The sequence below is a fragment of the Ochlerotatus camptorhynchus genome, unplaced genomic scaffold (assembly GCF_037179485.1).
Source record: "Ochlerotatus camptorhynchus isolate MF236.1 unplaced genomic scaffold, CSIRO-AGI_Acam_v1.1 ptg000284l, whole genome shotgun sequence".
Taxonomy (NCBI): domain Eukaryota; kingdom Metazoa; phylum Arthropoda; class Insecta; order Diptera; family Culicidae; genus Ochlerotatus; species Ochlerotatus camptorhynchus.
Genome location: NW_027040773.1, coordinates 5026156 through 5043004, shown reverse-complemented (window position 1 = coordinate 5043004; position 16849 = coordinate 5026156). Strand labels below are relative to the sequence as shown.

The 16849-nt window shown below is 45.6% G+C and overlaps 1 protein-coding gene across 7 annotated transcripts in view; it reads left to right on the top strand.

The window, feature by feature from the left end:
• The window catches only part of GckIII (Germinal centre kinase III), a 222135-nt gene that overhangs the window by 195128 nt on the left and 10158 nt on the right, over positions 1–16849 (top strand). For all 7 annotated transcript variants that reach the window (XM_065228184.1, XM_065228182.1, XM_065228183.1 and 4 more), the window contains 3 exons: positions 15812–16321; positions 16383–16528; positions 16586–16802. In XM_065228184.1, the coding sequence (XP_065084256.1) occupies positions 15812–16321; positions 16383–16528; positions 16586–16802 (873 nt within the window). The remainder of the gene's footprint in view (positions 1–15811; positions 16322–16382; positions 16529–16585; positions 16803–16849) is intronic.

Here is a 16849-nt window from a genome sequence, read left to right as displayed (position 1 = left end):
GTGTTTACTGAATGCCTTCATGCAGCTGTAAGGCACCACGTCTAAACGACGACGACGCCATCAGGCGAGACATTTCACTTCAGAAACCACCCGAATTGGTGCGTGATTGATGGTGACACATTCCTTATCTTCGAAACTTTACAAAGCACTGCGTTGGCGTTTGCGTTGTTTGTTTGATTAAGAGCTCGAAGTGTACTAGAAGCGTGTTCTGATGCGTTACCGTGTCAAAAGTGACGTTTCTGCTAATATAAGTGGTTGGGGATGTAGGGGTACAATTAGCATACTAGGTATAATAAACGCTCAACATAAAGTAGAAGGCTGTTTCATTGCTAATTGGATGTGCTGTAAAGAGTTTTGCTGATTGGATCTTTTTTATTATTAAAGAACTGCCCATGGTGCGGTTCTTTGATTCACCGATAATCTGCGCTTTTTCATTTTAAATCCAAAATACAGAACCCTTGTACTTCTTTATTCATAACTGTTAAACAATTTTACGGGTCAACGAGTATTCATACACTTCGTTAAATTTCCGCAGTACGAAGAATTCATTTCCACTAGCCGCGGTCCTTAGTCAATCGGTTCCAGTCGCCATAGATGTTAAGCGACTTAATATTCTTATCGGCTACAAGAAGCTAATTTGTTTGGGTACCTCTTCCGGGTTCTCTGTTGAATATTATCTTCGACTGTTGCTTCTCTGGTATTCGTGCTACATGTCCAGCAGAGGTGTTCCGTGACTAAAAGTACTACCTGTTCGACAAGTTCAATGTTCAAACGAAATTGCTCAATCAAAATTATGTGACAACATCAGTGTTGGAAAAGTTCGCGATATTTTACGAAGTTCTCCAAGGGAAAAGTTCGCGAGTCATAGTGATTTTTTGCGAACTTTTCCATCACTGGACAACATCCAATATGCATATATAGGGTATATGTCCCTAACCTCGGTCTAATATGACATCTTCAATCACATTTTATACCGTATCTTATGTAATATTTGAGCTGCAGCCGATATTTCACTTTCAACATGTAAGCTTAAATATTCTTATTATTTGGATATTGATTAGGCACGACTGAAAATTGTTTAACCTGACCATTTTAACATGAAAACATTCCAGGTACGTGGATGTTATGTCGGTCTTACTTACTTACTTAGCTTGGTCCGACATCCCTCAGGGTTGCACCTGCATCACAATGTTACGCCAATTCACTCGGTCCGTGGCTGTTTGTCTCCAATTTTTTGACCGTCCCACACTTCCAAGATTCTGCTCCACTTGGTCTAACCACCTTGCTCGCTGTACTCCTCTTCGTCTTGTACCGGCGGGATTCGTACCCGCCCATCGTACCCGTCCAGCATTCGCAACTTTCTGGATACAGCGTTCGCCATAGAGTTCGCCAACTCGTGGTTCATCCTTCGCCTCCATACACCGTTCTCACATAGCCCGCCAAAGACGGTCCTAAGCACTCGTCGTTCGAAAACACTCAGTGCTTGCAGGTCCTCCTCGAGCATCGTCTACGTCTCGTGCCCGTAGAGAACTACCGGTCTTATCAGCGTCTTGAACATGGTACATTTAGGAAGGAGGTGAAGTTTACCCGACCTCAGGGTCCTGTGGAGTCCGTAGTAAGCACGACTTCCGGCAATAATACGCCGACGAATTTCTCTACTGCAGTTGTTATCCGACGTCAGCAATGATCCGAGGTACACAAATTCATCCGTCACCTCGAACTCATCTCCGTCGATTGTCACGCTTCTTCCTATGCGAGCCCTATCCCGCTCGGTTCCTCCATCTAACAGATACTTTGTCTTTGACGTATCCACCTTTAATCCAACCTTCTCTGCTTCACGTTCCAGCCTGGTGTACTGCTCCGCCACGGCCTGAAATGTTCTTCCGACAATGTCCACGTCGTCAGCGAAGCAGATGAACTGGCTGGACGCACGTTTCATAACACCTTCTAGCGCAATTTTGAACAAGAGGCAGGAAAGACCATCGCCTTGTCGAAGTCCTTTGCGAGTTTCAAACGAGTCCGATAACGCACCCGATACCTTCACGCAGCACTGTACACCATCCATCGTAGCCCTGATCAGTCTGGTCAACTACCCGGGAAAACCGTTCTCGTCCATAATCTTCCATAGCTCAATAGTATCATAAGCGGCCTTGAAATCGATAAATAGGTGGTGCACAGAAAAAAATTCTGAATTTTAACTGTCGCGTAAAATCTCCCTTCGTTTAATTTTGAGCTACATATACTATGCATAAACAGCGAAATCGTTTGCAAGCTTGCATACAATATTGCTAATTTATGCGATATTGCGCTTAAATTTACACGAATTATCGCGTAAATTTATGCCAAATCTAGCGTTATACCCCGTACAGACTATGGCTTATATCATGTAATATAGTCTGTCTTGCAATGAGCACTCATACATCTAGTTTTCACTGGAAATCCTATGTATGAGTGCTCATTGCAAGACAGCCTATATTACATGATATAAGCCATAGTCTGTCCGGGGTATTAATTTTATGTGCACGATATCTCGCAGAAATTTACATGAATTTTTCAAACGGTTTGGGTAGGGACTTGATATTCACGACACTTTTGAAGGATCTGCCGAACGTAAAGATTTGATCCGTTGTCGATTGCCCGTCCACAAAACCTCCTTGATAACTTCCCACAAATCTGCTTGCTAGCGGCGATAAATGGCGAAAGATGATCTGGGAAAGCACTTAGTAGGCCGCGTTAAGAATAGTGATCGCTTGATAGTTCTCACATTCTAGTTTGTCGCTTTTTTTATATACTGGGCATATTACTGCCTCTTTCCACTCCTCCGGTATCCCTCGCTGTACCGACGAAGTCATTCCTCCTGCCGCCTCTGCGCCGTTCAGATGCTCATCGTAGTGCTGCTTGCACCATTCAATCACCTCACGTTCGTCCGTTAAGATACCCCCTTCCTTATCGCGACACATTTCGACTCGCGGCACAAAGCCTTGGCGGGATGCGTTGAGTTTCATGTAGAACTTGCGTGTTTCTTGAGAACGATACAGCTGCTCCATGTCTTCGCACTCCAGCTCTTCCAGGCGGTGCTTCTTATCCCGGAAAAGATGGGTTTCCTGTCTTCGCTTCTGTTTATATCGCTCCACATTATGACGGGTTCCTTGCTGCAGCATCGCCGCCCGCGCTGCGTTCTTCTCGTCCAAAACCGTCTGACACTCTTCGTCGTCCACGAACCCAACGGCGCCTTCAGCAGCGCTGTTAATTGCTGCATTCTCGTTGCTCCAGTAGTCCTCAAGAGGGGCTTCGGTGAGCTCTCCCGCAATGCCTCAACGCTGCGTCGAGGCATTGCACGTACTCCGTTGCGACTTCGGGCAGCTTCAGTCGCTCCAGCTTGTACCGTGGCGGGCGTCGCTACCGATTGTTGTTGGCAACGGATAGTGTTTGGCGCACCTTGATCATTAGAAGGTAGTGGTCCGAATCGATATTTGCGCCGCGATAGGTCCTGACGTCGTAAATGTCCGAGAAGTGCCTTCCGTCGATCAAAACGTGGTTGATTTGCGATTCTGTCTGCTGCGGTGATCTCCAGGTGTACCGATATAGCAGGTTATGCTGGAAGTAGGTACTACGTATGGCCATGTTCTTAGAGGCGGCGAAATCGATGAGTCTAAGGCCGTTGGCGTTCGTTAGCTGGTGATCGCTGAACTTTCCTATAACCGGTCTGAATTCCTCCTCCTGGCCGACCTGAGCGTTAAGATCTCCGATGACGATTTTGACGTCATGGCTTGCCCAGACAACCAGAAGTCGTATAACAATGTACGTAAAGTATCGTAAATAACTACAGTTTAAGTCAACATCGCATATAAGTATGACATACATCGCATTATGTTTAAGTTAAATCGTATAGAATGCAAATTTTCGACTTATTTACGACGAATATTTTTTTCATCGTACTGTTAAATCGGATTACATCGTAAGGTTTTTCAAATTGAATATGTTATTACAGATTGAATCGTATATAATGTTAAATCAACTCGTTTAAAAAGAAATTAAAATTTGCACGTATATGGCCTCCACTTTTGTAGGTATAGGGCCTTTTTTGCATTCTATACGATTTGTTTGTTTGTATATATGTTTGTATATCACGAAAACAACTTTAAAAATACGTACATTCTGGTTGTCTGGGTGGGCAGCTGTCGTATTCCCGTTCCAGCTGCGCGTAAAAAGCGTCTTTATCGTCATCGTCACTTGCTAAGTGAGGGCTGTGCACGTTGATTATGCTGACATTGAAGAAACGGCCTTTGATTCTCAACTTGCACATTCTGCTATCGATTGGCCACCACCCAATCACGCGCTTCTACATTTCGCCCATCACGATGAAAGCTGTACCCAGCTCATGTTTATTGCCGCAACTCTGGTAGATGGTATATCCATCCCTATACGTATGTACCGACGATCCCTTCCAGCAAACCTCCTGCCGCGCTACGATGTCGAACCTGCGGACTCTCAATAAATCGGAAAGGATGCGGGTATATTCCAAGAAATTGAGAGACTTGCAGTTCCATGTTCCGAGTTTCCAATCGTTAGTCCGTTTCCGTTGCTTGGGTCTATGCCGATTGTTCCGGTCCGTATTTACATTGCTTGCTTCTTGTACTTTTGTTTTTTTTTTTACGGCTGGCTTGTAGGGCCTGCACCAACCCCCATTGTCTCGCCGGGGGACCATCGTGTCAGCACTGTTTAGAGTCCCACGCTGGCACCAGGACGTTGATCAGCCGCTCCTAACATGGAAAACGGACGCCGTTTTGAGCCGCACCTCCATGGTGAACAGACGCTCGAAGACTGCACTCTCCGGAGAGAGGAGTCCCCCCCCCCCTTCCCTGCCAGCATAGGTCCCACCGGGGTTGGTTACTCGATCTTCCCTATGGTTACTCGTACCCCAGCCGGCCGCGTGGAGGTAGGGATAGGAGTTACTGGACAAAAGGCTAAGTGGGGTCTTTTTAATACCTGCAGATACGCGAAGTATCAATGGTACGCATTGTCCAGCCGTTTTCCAGACCTATGTTATGTACTGTACTCAAATTGGGTCTATAAATGGATGCAACTTCGTCCTATCGAAGATGAACCTCGATCTACAAAAGTTCGGCATGCGAAATCGCGCTTCTTTTTCACTCCTTATAATTCATACGTAAACAAATTGTTGACGTCACTTTCACTTCTCGCGTAAGAATTGATGTGGATGAAAGAGACAGGGGTTGAGTAATGCTGAGCTATTAGGGTGTTCAGCACGGATGAGGCTGGCGAGCTGTATGTTGTTTGGAACGAGGGTGACGCGCTTGGCATAGATGGCCCACAGCGGCTCACGACGAGCAACTGAATCCGATCAGTAGTGGTGCGGCTTCTTCCTCCTTCTTCTGTGAATCGAAGGATCTTGTGCTAGCTGCTCCGGGGAGCCTTTCGTTGTGTACTGGAGAAAATGTACAACGCCACGCGCCGAAAGCACTGCTGCTACTGCTGCTGATGACGACCGATCGGACACCACCTGTTGCATATGCAACGATGGAAACGCTTTTCCGAAATAGTAATCCTGTTTATTATGTACAGCGATTAAAATTTTCCTAAATATTACAATTTCAATTAGGTATCAATAAGGGATTGTATAAACTTCGTCGTACTCACGTTTGTAAATTCCATATAATTTCCGTACGATTGATTATTAGATAAAGGCTACGTACACCTGGTTCTGCGATCTCTGTGCGACTTCTGGTTTACTTATTTGTGTTCTATTGTTAAGGTATAGTAAATAGTTTTAAGCTTTTAATCTAGATGTAGTTCAAAAGTATTTACCTCGAGATAATGTAGACATAACCAATAATTAGATAGTTTGCAGCTTTGCAAAATTGATCGGTATCCTATAAGTTATCCTGTAAATCTTTTAGTTTTAAGTTCATGTTTTTCATATTAAATTTATGAAGCGCTCTTACCGTATAAACTTAGAATAAGCTTTAAATTATATAAAGTTTAGTTATTCACTTAGTTATTATATTTAGTATTAATAATGCAGGAAAACTTTCACGTGCGGTTGGTCTTCAATTGTTTAATTGCACCCGTCATCCGACGACGTCAATGACAGTTATCTGTCCCATCATCGCACCGCAACCAACTTAACTACAACAACGCAAATCCATCGGGGGACAGGACTGCTAATCAATGAGTCTCCGGAGTAGGTGCGGCGTTGCCCGTATGGTGTACGCAACAGTCCCCCGCAGTAATTGGACCCTGGTCTGCCTTACTTCCGTCTGCACCTACATCCAGCACAGCTATTTTCACTGCAGGCCTGTCGTACAGTCCAGATGGAGTTTGGACAACCGCCGAGCGAACTTGTCCATCTTTGGAGGCCTTCACCGACACCACACGTCCTTTGGGCCAACTGTTCCTTGGCAGACTGGGATCAGCTACTACGACTATGTCGCCTATCGCGATTGGCTTAACCGGGTAGAACCACTTGGTACGACGAGTGATTGTGGGTAAATATTCTATCACCCACCGTTGCCAGAATCGGTTCGCCAAAGCTTCCGATGCTTTCCACGATCTTTGAAGTGTTAACGGACAATCATTGTACGGAACAAGCGGCTTCGATCCGTCCGGTGACCCCATCAAGAAATGGTTTGGGGTAAGCGCCGGCGAGGAGTAATCGTCCACGGGTACGTGCGTCAGTGGTCTACTATTGACGACATTCTCTACTTGAATCAAGTAACTTCTTAGTACCTCTTCTGTAGGCACTCGCTGTGGTTTAACGCTGGCCAAGACCTTTTTCACCGACTGGATGACACGCTCCCAGCAGCCACCCATATGCGGCGACGCAGGAGGGTTGAATCGCCATGATGTTGTTGGTGTGGTGAATTCAGTCAATAACTTGTCTCGGTCCAACTCCGCCACCGCAACTTTCAATTCTTTATCCGCACCGACAAAATTTGTTCCCCGGTCGCTCCTTTTTTTTTTTTTTTTTTCTTTGATTTGTTTTCCGTCGATCTTGTTTTCCGTGCTGAGCACCAATGCTACCGACGCTCCTGATTTCTATGGAAGTACCACGACGTGCGAAGCAGTTCCTCAGAGCCATGATACAAGAACTAGTGTCCAACGAAGCGGCCAGTTCCAGATGTATCGCCCGCGTTGTTAAACATGTAACAATCACACCCCAGCGCTTCTCGTGATGCCGACCGACGAGGACAAGGAACGGTCCGAAGAAATCTACACCCACATACGAGAACGGGCGTACAAAGACTGCCACTCGTGATTTTGGAAGAGGTCCCATTGCAGGTGGTGCAGGTATTGCACCGCGAATCTTGCACAACTGGCAGTTCCGGCGCACCTGATCGCAGACTGTACGCACTCTTGGTATGTAGAAATCTTTGCGCACTAGGTTAACGCATGCTTCGTGGTACTGATGATGATAATGTTGATGTACGTTAGCGACGATAAGATGCGTTGCTGGATGAGCTCGAGGAAGCACAATAGGGTACTTGTCACTGTCATCTACGAAGTCGCACTCTCCCAAACGGCTGTGAATCCGCATCACACCAAGATCGTCGATGAACGGGTTCAGTTTGTACAAGCGATTCTTCTTATGGAGCCGTCTGCTCGCTGCTAATACCGCTAGTTCTTCACCGTAGGCGTCTTCCTGTGCTCGCTTTATTTGGAACGTCTCCGCCGTAGAAAGTTCTTCCTGTGTAAGCGGACCGGCGATCGATGGTTTTCTATTTTTCTTCTTTCTGAGATTGACGAAGAAACGTTGAACATAGGCCGTTACGCGCTGCAAACGTTGCCACGAAGAGAAATTTTCCGGCAGCAAAATTGTACGAACCCTTCCTTCCGAATGGTGCATCATACTCGGTCGGATCTCTGTGCAGGTTTCTTCACCGATCAGCGACGACTCTGGCCATTCGTTCTTTGGCCTCCACAGGAACGACGGTCCGGTGAACCAACGGCTTGTTGGCTTGAGGTCTGGTTTGAACTTCCATTTCGTGCCGTCGTCGGCTACGTTGTACTTCGTGCCCAACCAGCTCCACTCCGTGATGTTTGTCGCTTCCAGTATTTCACCAACACGGAAGGCCACGAATTGGGAATAACGCCGGTGGTCGGACTGTAGCCAACACATAACGTCCCGTGCATCCGTCCAGAAGTAACGACGATGGATTTTAATGGAGTGCCCTTCTGCGATGTTGTGAGCCAAACGCGTACCAATGACGGCCGCTTGGAGTTCTAACCGAGGGATAGAGACGAACTTGATGGGCGCAACTCTTGTCTTGCTTCCAATTAGAGCGCACTCCACGTGGCCGTTCACCTCGAAACGAAAGTAGGACACGGCAGCGTAGCCACTTTCGCTAGCATCCACGAATGTATGCAGTTCGATAGTGGTTTGATCAATTCCCACTTCGTAGCGATAATAGCAGCGATTGATCGTCACTGATTCCAATTCCGGCAATATACGCAGCCAGGTTAACCACTTCTCCAGCTGATTCTCCTCAATCTCCTCATCCCATCCAGTTCTCGCTCTCCATATCTCCTGTAGCAGCACCTTCAAATACATCAAGTAATGTGCGATGAGCCCCAGAGGATCATAGATAGCCATCAAAGTACGGAGCACGTCCCGTTTGGTAGGGTGCTTTCGTCCAGTGAGAAGCTCCTTGTTGCGACTCGTACAGAGTTTGTAACGAAAGACATCGGACGTAGTACTCCACCACATTCCAAGGACCTTCTCCATGCCGATCTCAGCGTTCATCTCCATAGACTTCTCTGACTTCAGGTTCTCTCCTAGCGCTTCCAACACAGCCGGCGAATTCGAAACCCAATTCCTCATGTGAAATCCACCCTGCTTGTGAACGTATCGAACCTCGTTCGCCAATTTGATAGCTTCTTCCTCCGTTTCTACGCTTGTTAACATGTCGTCAACGTAGTGTCTATGGTGGATAGCGTTGACGGCGGCAGGATACTCGTTTGTGAACCGGGTCGCATTCTCATTCAGGACGAAGAGTGCCGTGCTGGGTGAACATGTAGCACCGAATGTCACCACCTGCATCACGTAGTCACATGGTTCTGTTGTGTCTGCGTTAGCGCACCACACGATCCGCTGACTATCTTCATCTTCAGCTTTCATCCGCATCTGATGAAACATCTCCGCTAAGTCGCCTCCCAGGCCTATCAACCTTTCTCGAAACTTATACAGCACAGGTGGAAGATCATTCAATTGATCTGGGCCTTTCATCAACATAGAATTCAGGGAGACACCTCCAAAACAAGCGGCTGCATCGAACACTATCCGAACTTTCCCTGGTTTGTTGGGGTTGAACACCGGGAATATCGGCAGGTACCATGTTCGATTTCCGGTTTTTCGGCTCTCTTCGGGTGTGAGTTTGCGAATGTACCCTTTGCGCTCGTAGTCCGCCATTTTTTCCCGCAATGTCTCTGATAAATCAGGCTCACGTTCCATCCTCTTTGTCAAGCAACGGTGACGTCTCAATGCCATGGTTCGGTTGTTGGGCAAACGCACGTCGTCAAATTTCCAGAGTAGGCCTACTTCGTATTGCCCGTCCTTGAAGGATGTAGTTTCTTGCAGTTTTGCCAAAGCGCGTTCATCTTCCTTGGAGAGTAGCTGATTTCGTTGCACACTGATGCCTAAACTGTCAAGTGCGAAATAGTTCTTGACAGCTTCGTGCAGACTTTCGTCCGAACCGTGAGAATGGAAGCAGATATGGAAGTTGTGTGGAGTTTCATCTGATGCCATACCACCTGCCGACGGACAAGTGCCATAGACCGTCCAACCTAGACGTGTCTTAACTGCTACAGGCTCATCTAGCTTTCCTTCACGGCCTTCTAGGGGATGCAGTACCCTAACATTGCTCATCCCGATTAATAGCTTTGGACGAACGTTGTTGTATGGTTCTATCGGCAGACCCTTAAGTTGAGCGTACTTTCCTGACAGCTTACGTGCAGGAAGAGATTGTGACGGAAGCTTCAGATCTTTAACAGTGTAGACCTCCGACAGGCTGTGCTGGCTACTACTGCTGTGCGTGCCGGAGATGCTCAAAGAGACAATTGTGGCATCTTTTTCATATCGGCATGTATCAGCAGTCCAGCGCAGACAAAGTGGATACTTCTCACCTCGCAGGTTCAATTCTTTCGCCAAACTCTCCTCCATCAATGTCAGGGAAGATCCACTGTCCAGGAATGCATGTGTACGCAGCTCAATTCCATTGTGGTACAAAATAACTGGAATGTACTGGAATAATACAGCTTTATTTCCTCCACGATGCGTGTTGCATGATTCGGTTTCTGGCGAACTTTTGGTTCCTAGCTGAGGACCACGGTTGTCCGAACTGGATGACAACGTCTCTTGTTTATCCTTCGCATCGTTGTGCAGAAGCCGATGATGTTTGTACTGGCAGCCATTCTTCCCACATAGTTTTCCAATCTTACAGGGACCACGATGGTTGCCCAGGCAACTACGGCATAGCTTGTACTCCCGGAGTGTGTCCCATCGAACGGAAAGACCGAACGACAGAAATTTCTCGCACTTCTCAACTGCAACGCAATCTCCATGGCAGACGAGGCAACCACCGCTAACTTCGGGTTGCTTAACCTTCGCATCTATTTCGGTGTGAGCGTTCAAGAATCCATCATCCTTCCGCCCGCGATGAGATTTGCTGTCGAATGAACTTGAAAACTGTGGCATTGTCACGGTACTAGCTGCTTCCGCTAGGTTGTATAGCCAGTCACTGAACTCTGATATCGTCACGGCATGAAGAGACTGTCGATGAGTCGCCCAATTCAATCGAATCATCGGAGGAAGCCGTTCAGTTAAGCTGTGCAGAAGAGTGAGGTTGCATAGGTGCTCCTCTAATTGACAGGCTTTAACGGTAGCCACCATATTACGCACGGCCAAAGCGAAATCAACAAGCGTACCAAGACGATCCGCTTTGGGAGCAGGCAGAATATTAATTTTCTGCAGCAGTGAATGTACTATGATTTCTGGACGCCCAAAAAGCATCTTTAGCGTGGAGATTACTTGTTCCAGGTTGCTAGGGTGCAATAGCTGACATCTCACCGCTTCCAGCGCTTTTCCTTTGAGGCACTTCTGCAGACGAACCATGTTTTCTTCGGGTGAAAATCCGCAGAGGTGTGTGGTGTTCTCAAAGGACGCAAAGAATAGCGGCCACTCTTCTGGTTCACCGGTGAATACTGGTAACTCCTTCGAGACCGCATGACGAGCGGCGATTTGGCTTCCATTCAGCAGCGCCGTTGCTCCCATGGCGGAAGGAAAGTCATGATAGTCATATGGGTGGTTCACTTGAGCAGTAGGACGCGGAAGACCAACATATGGGGCAAACGCGGAAGCGTTCTGGTGCTGATGGTGATTCGGCTGGGAAAACAATGGAATATGCGGACGCTGGTCGGTCTGAGGAGGAGCAAACGTCGAAGCATTGGGTCGTTGGTAGGCTGGATTAACTGCCGGTATATGCCGCTGTTGATTGACTCGAGGTGGATCAATGGCCGAAAAATTGGGTCGATTGTTGACCAAAGGTGGAACGTCAACCGGGACGTACAGTTGTTGCTCTCTCAGACGCGGAATGAATGTTGACTCGTTACGACTTTGGTGGACCATAGGTGGAGCAAATGGTGGAATGTTGCGACGATGATCGTTCATAGGCGACGAATGAAAAACAGGATCATCTCTTACATCGTTACGTGCTGGATCACTTCTGTTACAGTTGCCTTGAACCACAGGTTTGAAACTCGCTGATGAGTCAAGCAAAAGCTGAAACCTACGTAACATAAACTTGCGCTCGATGGCTTCCTCTTCTTCCAACAGCTGGATCCGGAGCTCAGTAGGAAGTTTGTTAACTAGATCGGGATCAACAAAGGCTTGTCTGGGAACTAGCGGCACATCCGGTGGCACAATCGGTGTTCGTGGAGTACGCGGACGTGGGGTTGGTGGCTGCAGATTTGGAAATCGTGGTGTCCGAGGACGTGGTGTAGGTGGTTGCGGATTTGGCAACGGACTACGCGGTGGCACGATCGGTGTTCGCGGAGTTTGCAGTCGTGGTGAGGGTACCGGCGAGATTGGTGTTTGCGGTGTGGGCAGAAGTGGAACTGGTGACTGCGGGTGCAGTAAAGGCTCAACTGTAGGAGTTCGTGGATGCGGCGGTCGTGGAGCAGGAACTCTGGCAACGATGCATTCCTGACAGCTCCAATCGTGGTTGGCCACATCTGCGTTAACTCCGACGCAGTCAAAATGAAACCACCGTTCACAGTCGTCACAGCTAACCATGTCATTGTTGTCTGGCAGTCTACAAAGTGGGCATGTCTGCTGCAAGCTGTCATCTGGCAATGGATCACGGGTTCGGTCACTCCGTGGCATCTCTGATCGATCCGAAAAACGAAAATTTTAAATTGTTGCATATGCAACGATGGAAACGCTTTTCCGAAATAGTAATCCTGTTTATTATGTACAGCGATTAAAATTTTCCTAAATATTACAATTTCAATTAGGTATCAATAAGGGATTGTATAAACTTCGCCGTACTCACGTTTGTAAATTCCATATAATTTCCGTACGATTGATTATTAGATAAAGGCTACGTACACCTGGTTCTGCGATCTCTGTGCGACTTCTGGTTTACTTATTTGTGTTCTATTGTTAAGGTATAGTAAATAGTTTTAAGCTTTTAATCTAGATGTAGTTCAAAAGTATTTACCTCGAGATAATGTAGACATAACCAATAATTAGATAGTTTGCAGCTTTGCAAAATTGATCGGTATCCTATAAGTTATCCTGTAAATCTTTTAGTTTTAAGTTCATGTTTTTCATATTAAATTTATGAAGCGCTCTTACCGTATAAACTTAGAATAAGCTTTAAATTATATAAAGTTTAGTTATTCACTTAGTTATTATATTTAGTATTAATAATGCAGGAAAACTTTCACGTGCGGTTGGTCTTCAATTGTTTAATTGCACCCGTCATCCGACGACGTCAATGACAGTTATCTGTCCCATCATCGCACCGCAACCAACTTAACTACAACAACACAAATCCATCGGGGGACAGGACTGCTAATCAATGAGTCTCCGGAGTAGGTGCGGCGTTGCCCGTATGGTGTACGCAACACCACCACTTACCACACGCCGTGATTAAATAAACACCGTTCGGCGAGAACGAATGCAAATCGATTTTGAAATCTGTGTTAGGGAAACTGCTTTTCGCAAGCAAACGGTGATTCGTGCAATTTTCAACCTTTTGAAAATTGATAAAGTCTAAATTTTTACAGATTCGTAGATAATTTTTTTTTGTCGATTGGCGTTTTAAGATCAAAATCAGACCACTTTCATGCCGAGACTGTGACTTATTGAAAAATTTCCAATCGATTGACTTATTTAGAATTAAAATCCATCCGCTATTGACAGAGTTATAAGTAGTCAAAGCCTGACCACTTTTTGTAACGCGGTCGATTTTGGTTTTTTTTAATTGCACTCCCAATATGTTACCGAAAGACGTAATTCTACGTCAAAAAATTAATCATGGATGAAAAAATGTAGAGAATCGAAGTGTTTAATTTTCCTGGTTTTCCCTTCATTCCGGCAGAACTTGACCAAGATGAATTTGGTGCTACTATATTGAACCCACGTGCGAGCTATATTTTTTTGTACGAAGCCGTCACCAGATGTGTAGTGCAGTGGTGGAATTAATTATTGTTATAAAATTATTTGAAAAGCCTACCGGATACCATATTACCAAGTCCCCGGCAAGGTGACAGATAACCTTAGTTTCACGTACCCACTTGCAAATCGTAGATGTCGCCACACAACGTAAACAGAGGGATTGTCCTTCACCACCGCAACGGTATTTCTCTATGGGAAACCAAATTTTTGCTTCACCATGTGTGGACGGAATACAACAGGCAAGAATGCCATATGAAAAGAGCGAATTTATGATTTTCGTAGTGAAATGAAATAAATCCATACAAATTAAACCGATTCATCTTCTTTTATCATCGAATGGCAATACAAATACTTTGGTTTCTTCAGTTGTTTTTTGCTCTTGAATTTGATCAGCCTCAGATTATTGCTTCTAGCATAGCTGTGCGATGAAGGCTTGCCACTGACCGAATGTTTACTTGCCCGTGTTTTTCTTACGGGGTAAATAAATTAAAAAGTTTGAGAGGCTGAAATTGAAAATTAGTCATATTGAATAAAATACAACATTTTTAGCTTAAATTCATTTAATGTCTTGGACAGACGTACAAAGTACACCGTTGTACCATAGAGGTAACTCTAAGACCACTGGGTCCCGAAGAAAATCATTATTATTTTTGGCTCACTCAGTACCAGAACAACGGTCCCAAGCAGTCCCAAGCTATTTCACTCACCCCTGCATGTTCTGCATGAATCCACACACCCCTGATGTTATCTGTCAAACTTTCATAGCGAATCAAAACAAACATAGTGTAGTAATAGAATTTCAACTAGAATAGGGTACGTTAATCGTTTGCTTGGGACCAATAGGCTACTAAAGTGGTGAGCCTATTTAAAATCGTTAGTTTCGTATTGATTGTTGGTTGTACTAACGTGGTACTATTTTAAGCAAGTACCTCAAATTGTACAGTTTGCAGTACTAGTTGCGTACACAGTATCCCCAACAGTATCCCCCACTCCGGGTCTAGTTAATCCGACGACTCGATATTCCGACATCACGGTCTCTTATGGAGATTTTTTACAGTGTTAGGTTGGTAACATTATTTTGTATTGATTGGACAGTCAGATTATCGGATCAACCTCACCTAACTTCACTAATCTGGCCACAATAGCAATAATAGCAATAGGATGGCTATCACCGAAAGTATCCGCGCTCAATTCTCATTTGTTTCGATTAATTCGATGACAATCACATATTTTCGTTTTACAAATCATATGTTTAAGCATTTGGTTCTGTTCTGCTCAAAGACATACGAAACTACATAAAAAAGTTTCATGAACTGATTATGAATTGAGAAAATCAAAATGACATTTCTCGCTGGCATCACTGCACTTCCTATGTCACTAATGTTAGTTTTGACGTCGGACTTAACGTGGACCACATGCGCGTTCCAGTTTGGGGGGCGCGCGACAATAAGATGAATTTTAAACCTTTTATTTACTGTACATCATTTCTGCATTCGCCCTATTCAGATAACACTTCTGAAATCTGTGAGTTTGACAGAACCACCAGCACCAAATTGTCGGGGTACACAGGCAATATACTGGAGTTGTCAAGTTGCCCCCGGGTTGCATATTACAGATATTCAGATTGGTGACTCATTATCAAAATCACATAACCAAAATATGTTAGAGAATCTTACATTTCAAGACCAACAATTGAAATGGCCTTAACTCCATTTTGTAAACCAGCCTTGTAAGGCCATTTTCTCGCGAACCGAAGTCCGCAAAGACAAACCAACATAATGAACAGGTAGGGGAAATTCTCCTCTACCCGATTGTGGTTTAGGTTTGTGAATGAAGGTTTCGGTTCGCGAGAAAATGGCCTTACAAGGTTTGTTTACAAAATGGAGTTAAGGCCATTTCAATTGTTGGTCTTGATTTCCCGATTGCTAAACGTGATATAATATCTAATACAGTGTGTCAATTTGTTTGTTATTAGTGCCGTTTCATGTTTCATTGCAATCACATCATGATTGTGGAATTTTACTCGAACTCATTTGAAACGATCTTTGAAGTGCTCAGTTGACGATTTTTTTTCCAGTCCAGAACCCATCTAATATCTCTCCTTCCTTGCAGGGTACCAAGCTATGGATCATCATGGAATACCTCGGTGGCGGATCGGCCCTGGACCTGATGAAGGCCGGTCTGTTCGAAGAAATGCACATAGCCATCATCCTGCGGGAGGTCCTGAAGGGTCTCGACTACCTGCACTCGGAACGAAAGCTCCACCGTGATATCAAGGCAGCGAACGTGTTACTCAGTGAGTTGGGCGATGTCAAGCTGGCGGATTTCGGCGTGGCCGGACAGCTAACCAATACCACCTCGAAGCGGAACACATTCGTCGGGACGCCCTTCTGGATGGCACCGGAGGTGATCAAACAGTCCATGTACGACTCCAAAGCGGACATCTGGTCCCTGGGGATAACCGCAATCGAGCTTGCCAAAGGTGAACCGCCCAATTCGGAGCTGCACCCTATGAGGGTACTGTTCCTGATCCCGAAAAACAATCCCCCTCAGCTGACCGGCAGCTATACCAAGCCATTCAAAGACTTTGTGGAAGCGTGTCTTAATAAAGATCCGGAGAATGTATGTGGCTTATGAATTCCATTCGCTGTTCACGTGTGTTAATCGTATTTGAATTTTTCAGCGACCTACGGCGAAAGAGTTGTTGAAGTTTCCCTTCATCAAGAAAGCGAAAAAGAACTCATACCTGATCGATTTGATAGATCGGTACAAGAAATGGAAAACGCAGAAGGGAGAGGAAAGCGAGACCGAGTCGGAAAATTCAGACTCGTAAGTGCTGCTTTGTACCCACACCAACACCCTTAAATTTACTACTATTTCTTTCAGTGAGGAATCGAAACCGGACAGCGACCTGGACGAGCCGTGGATCATGACGGTCAAGGGCATGCACTTCAACAACTTCAACAAGGGAGGTTCGATGGACGATCCACTTGGGACACCGGTGAAACATAACGGCACCAGCAACAACATGATGATGCTAGGCAACGCGAGGGATCGCGATCGAGATAGAGACTACAACCTGAACCAGCAGAAATCCAGTCAGGTTAGTTGATTTTGACATTCCCCATCCTATTGCCAGTAAACCAATTC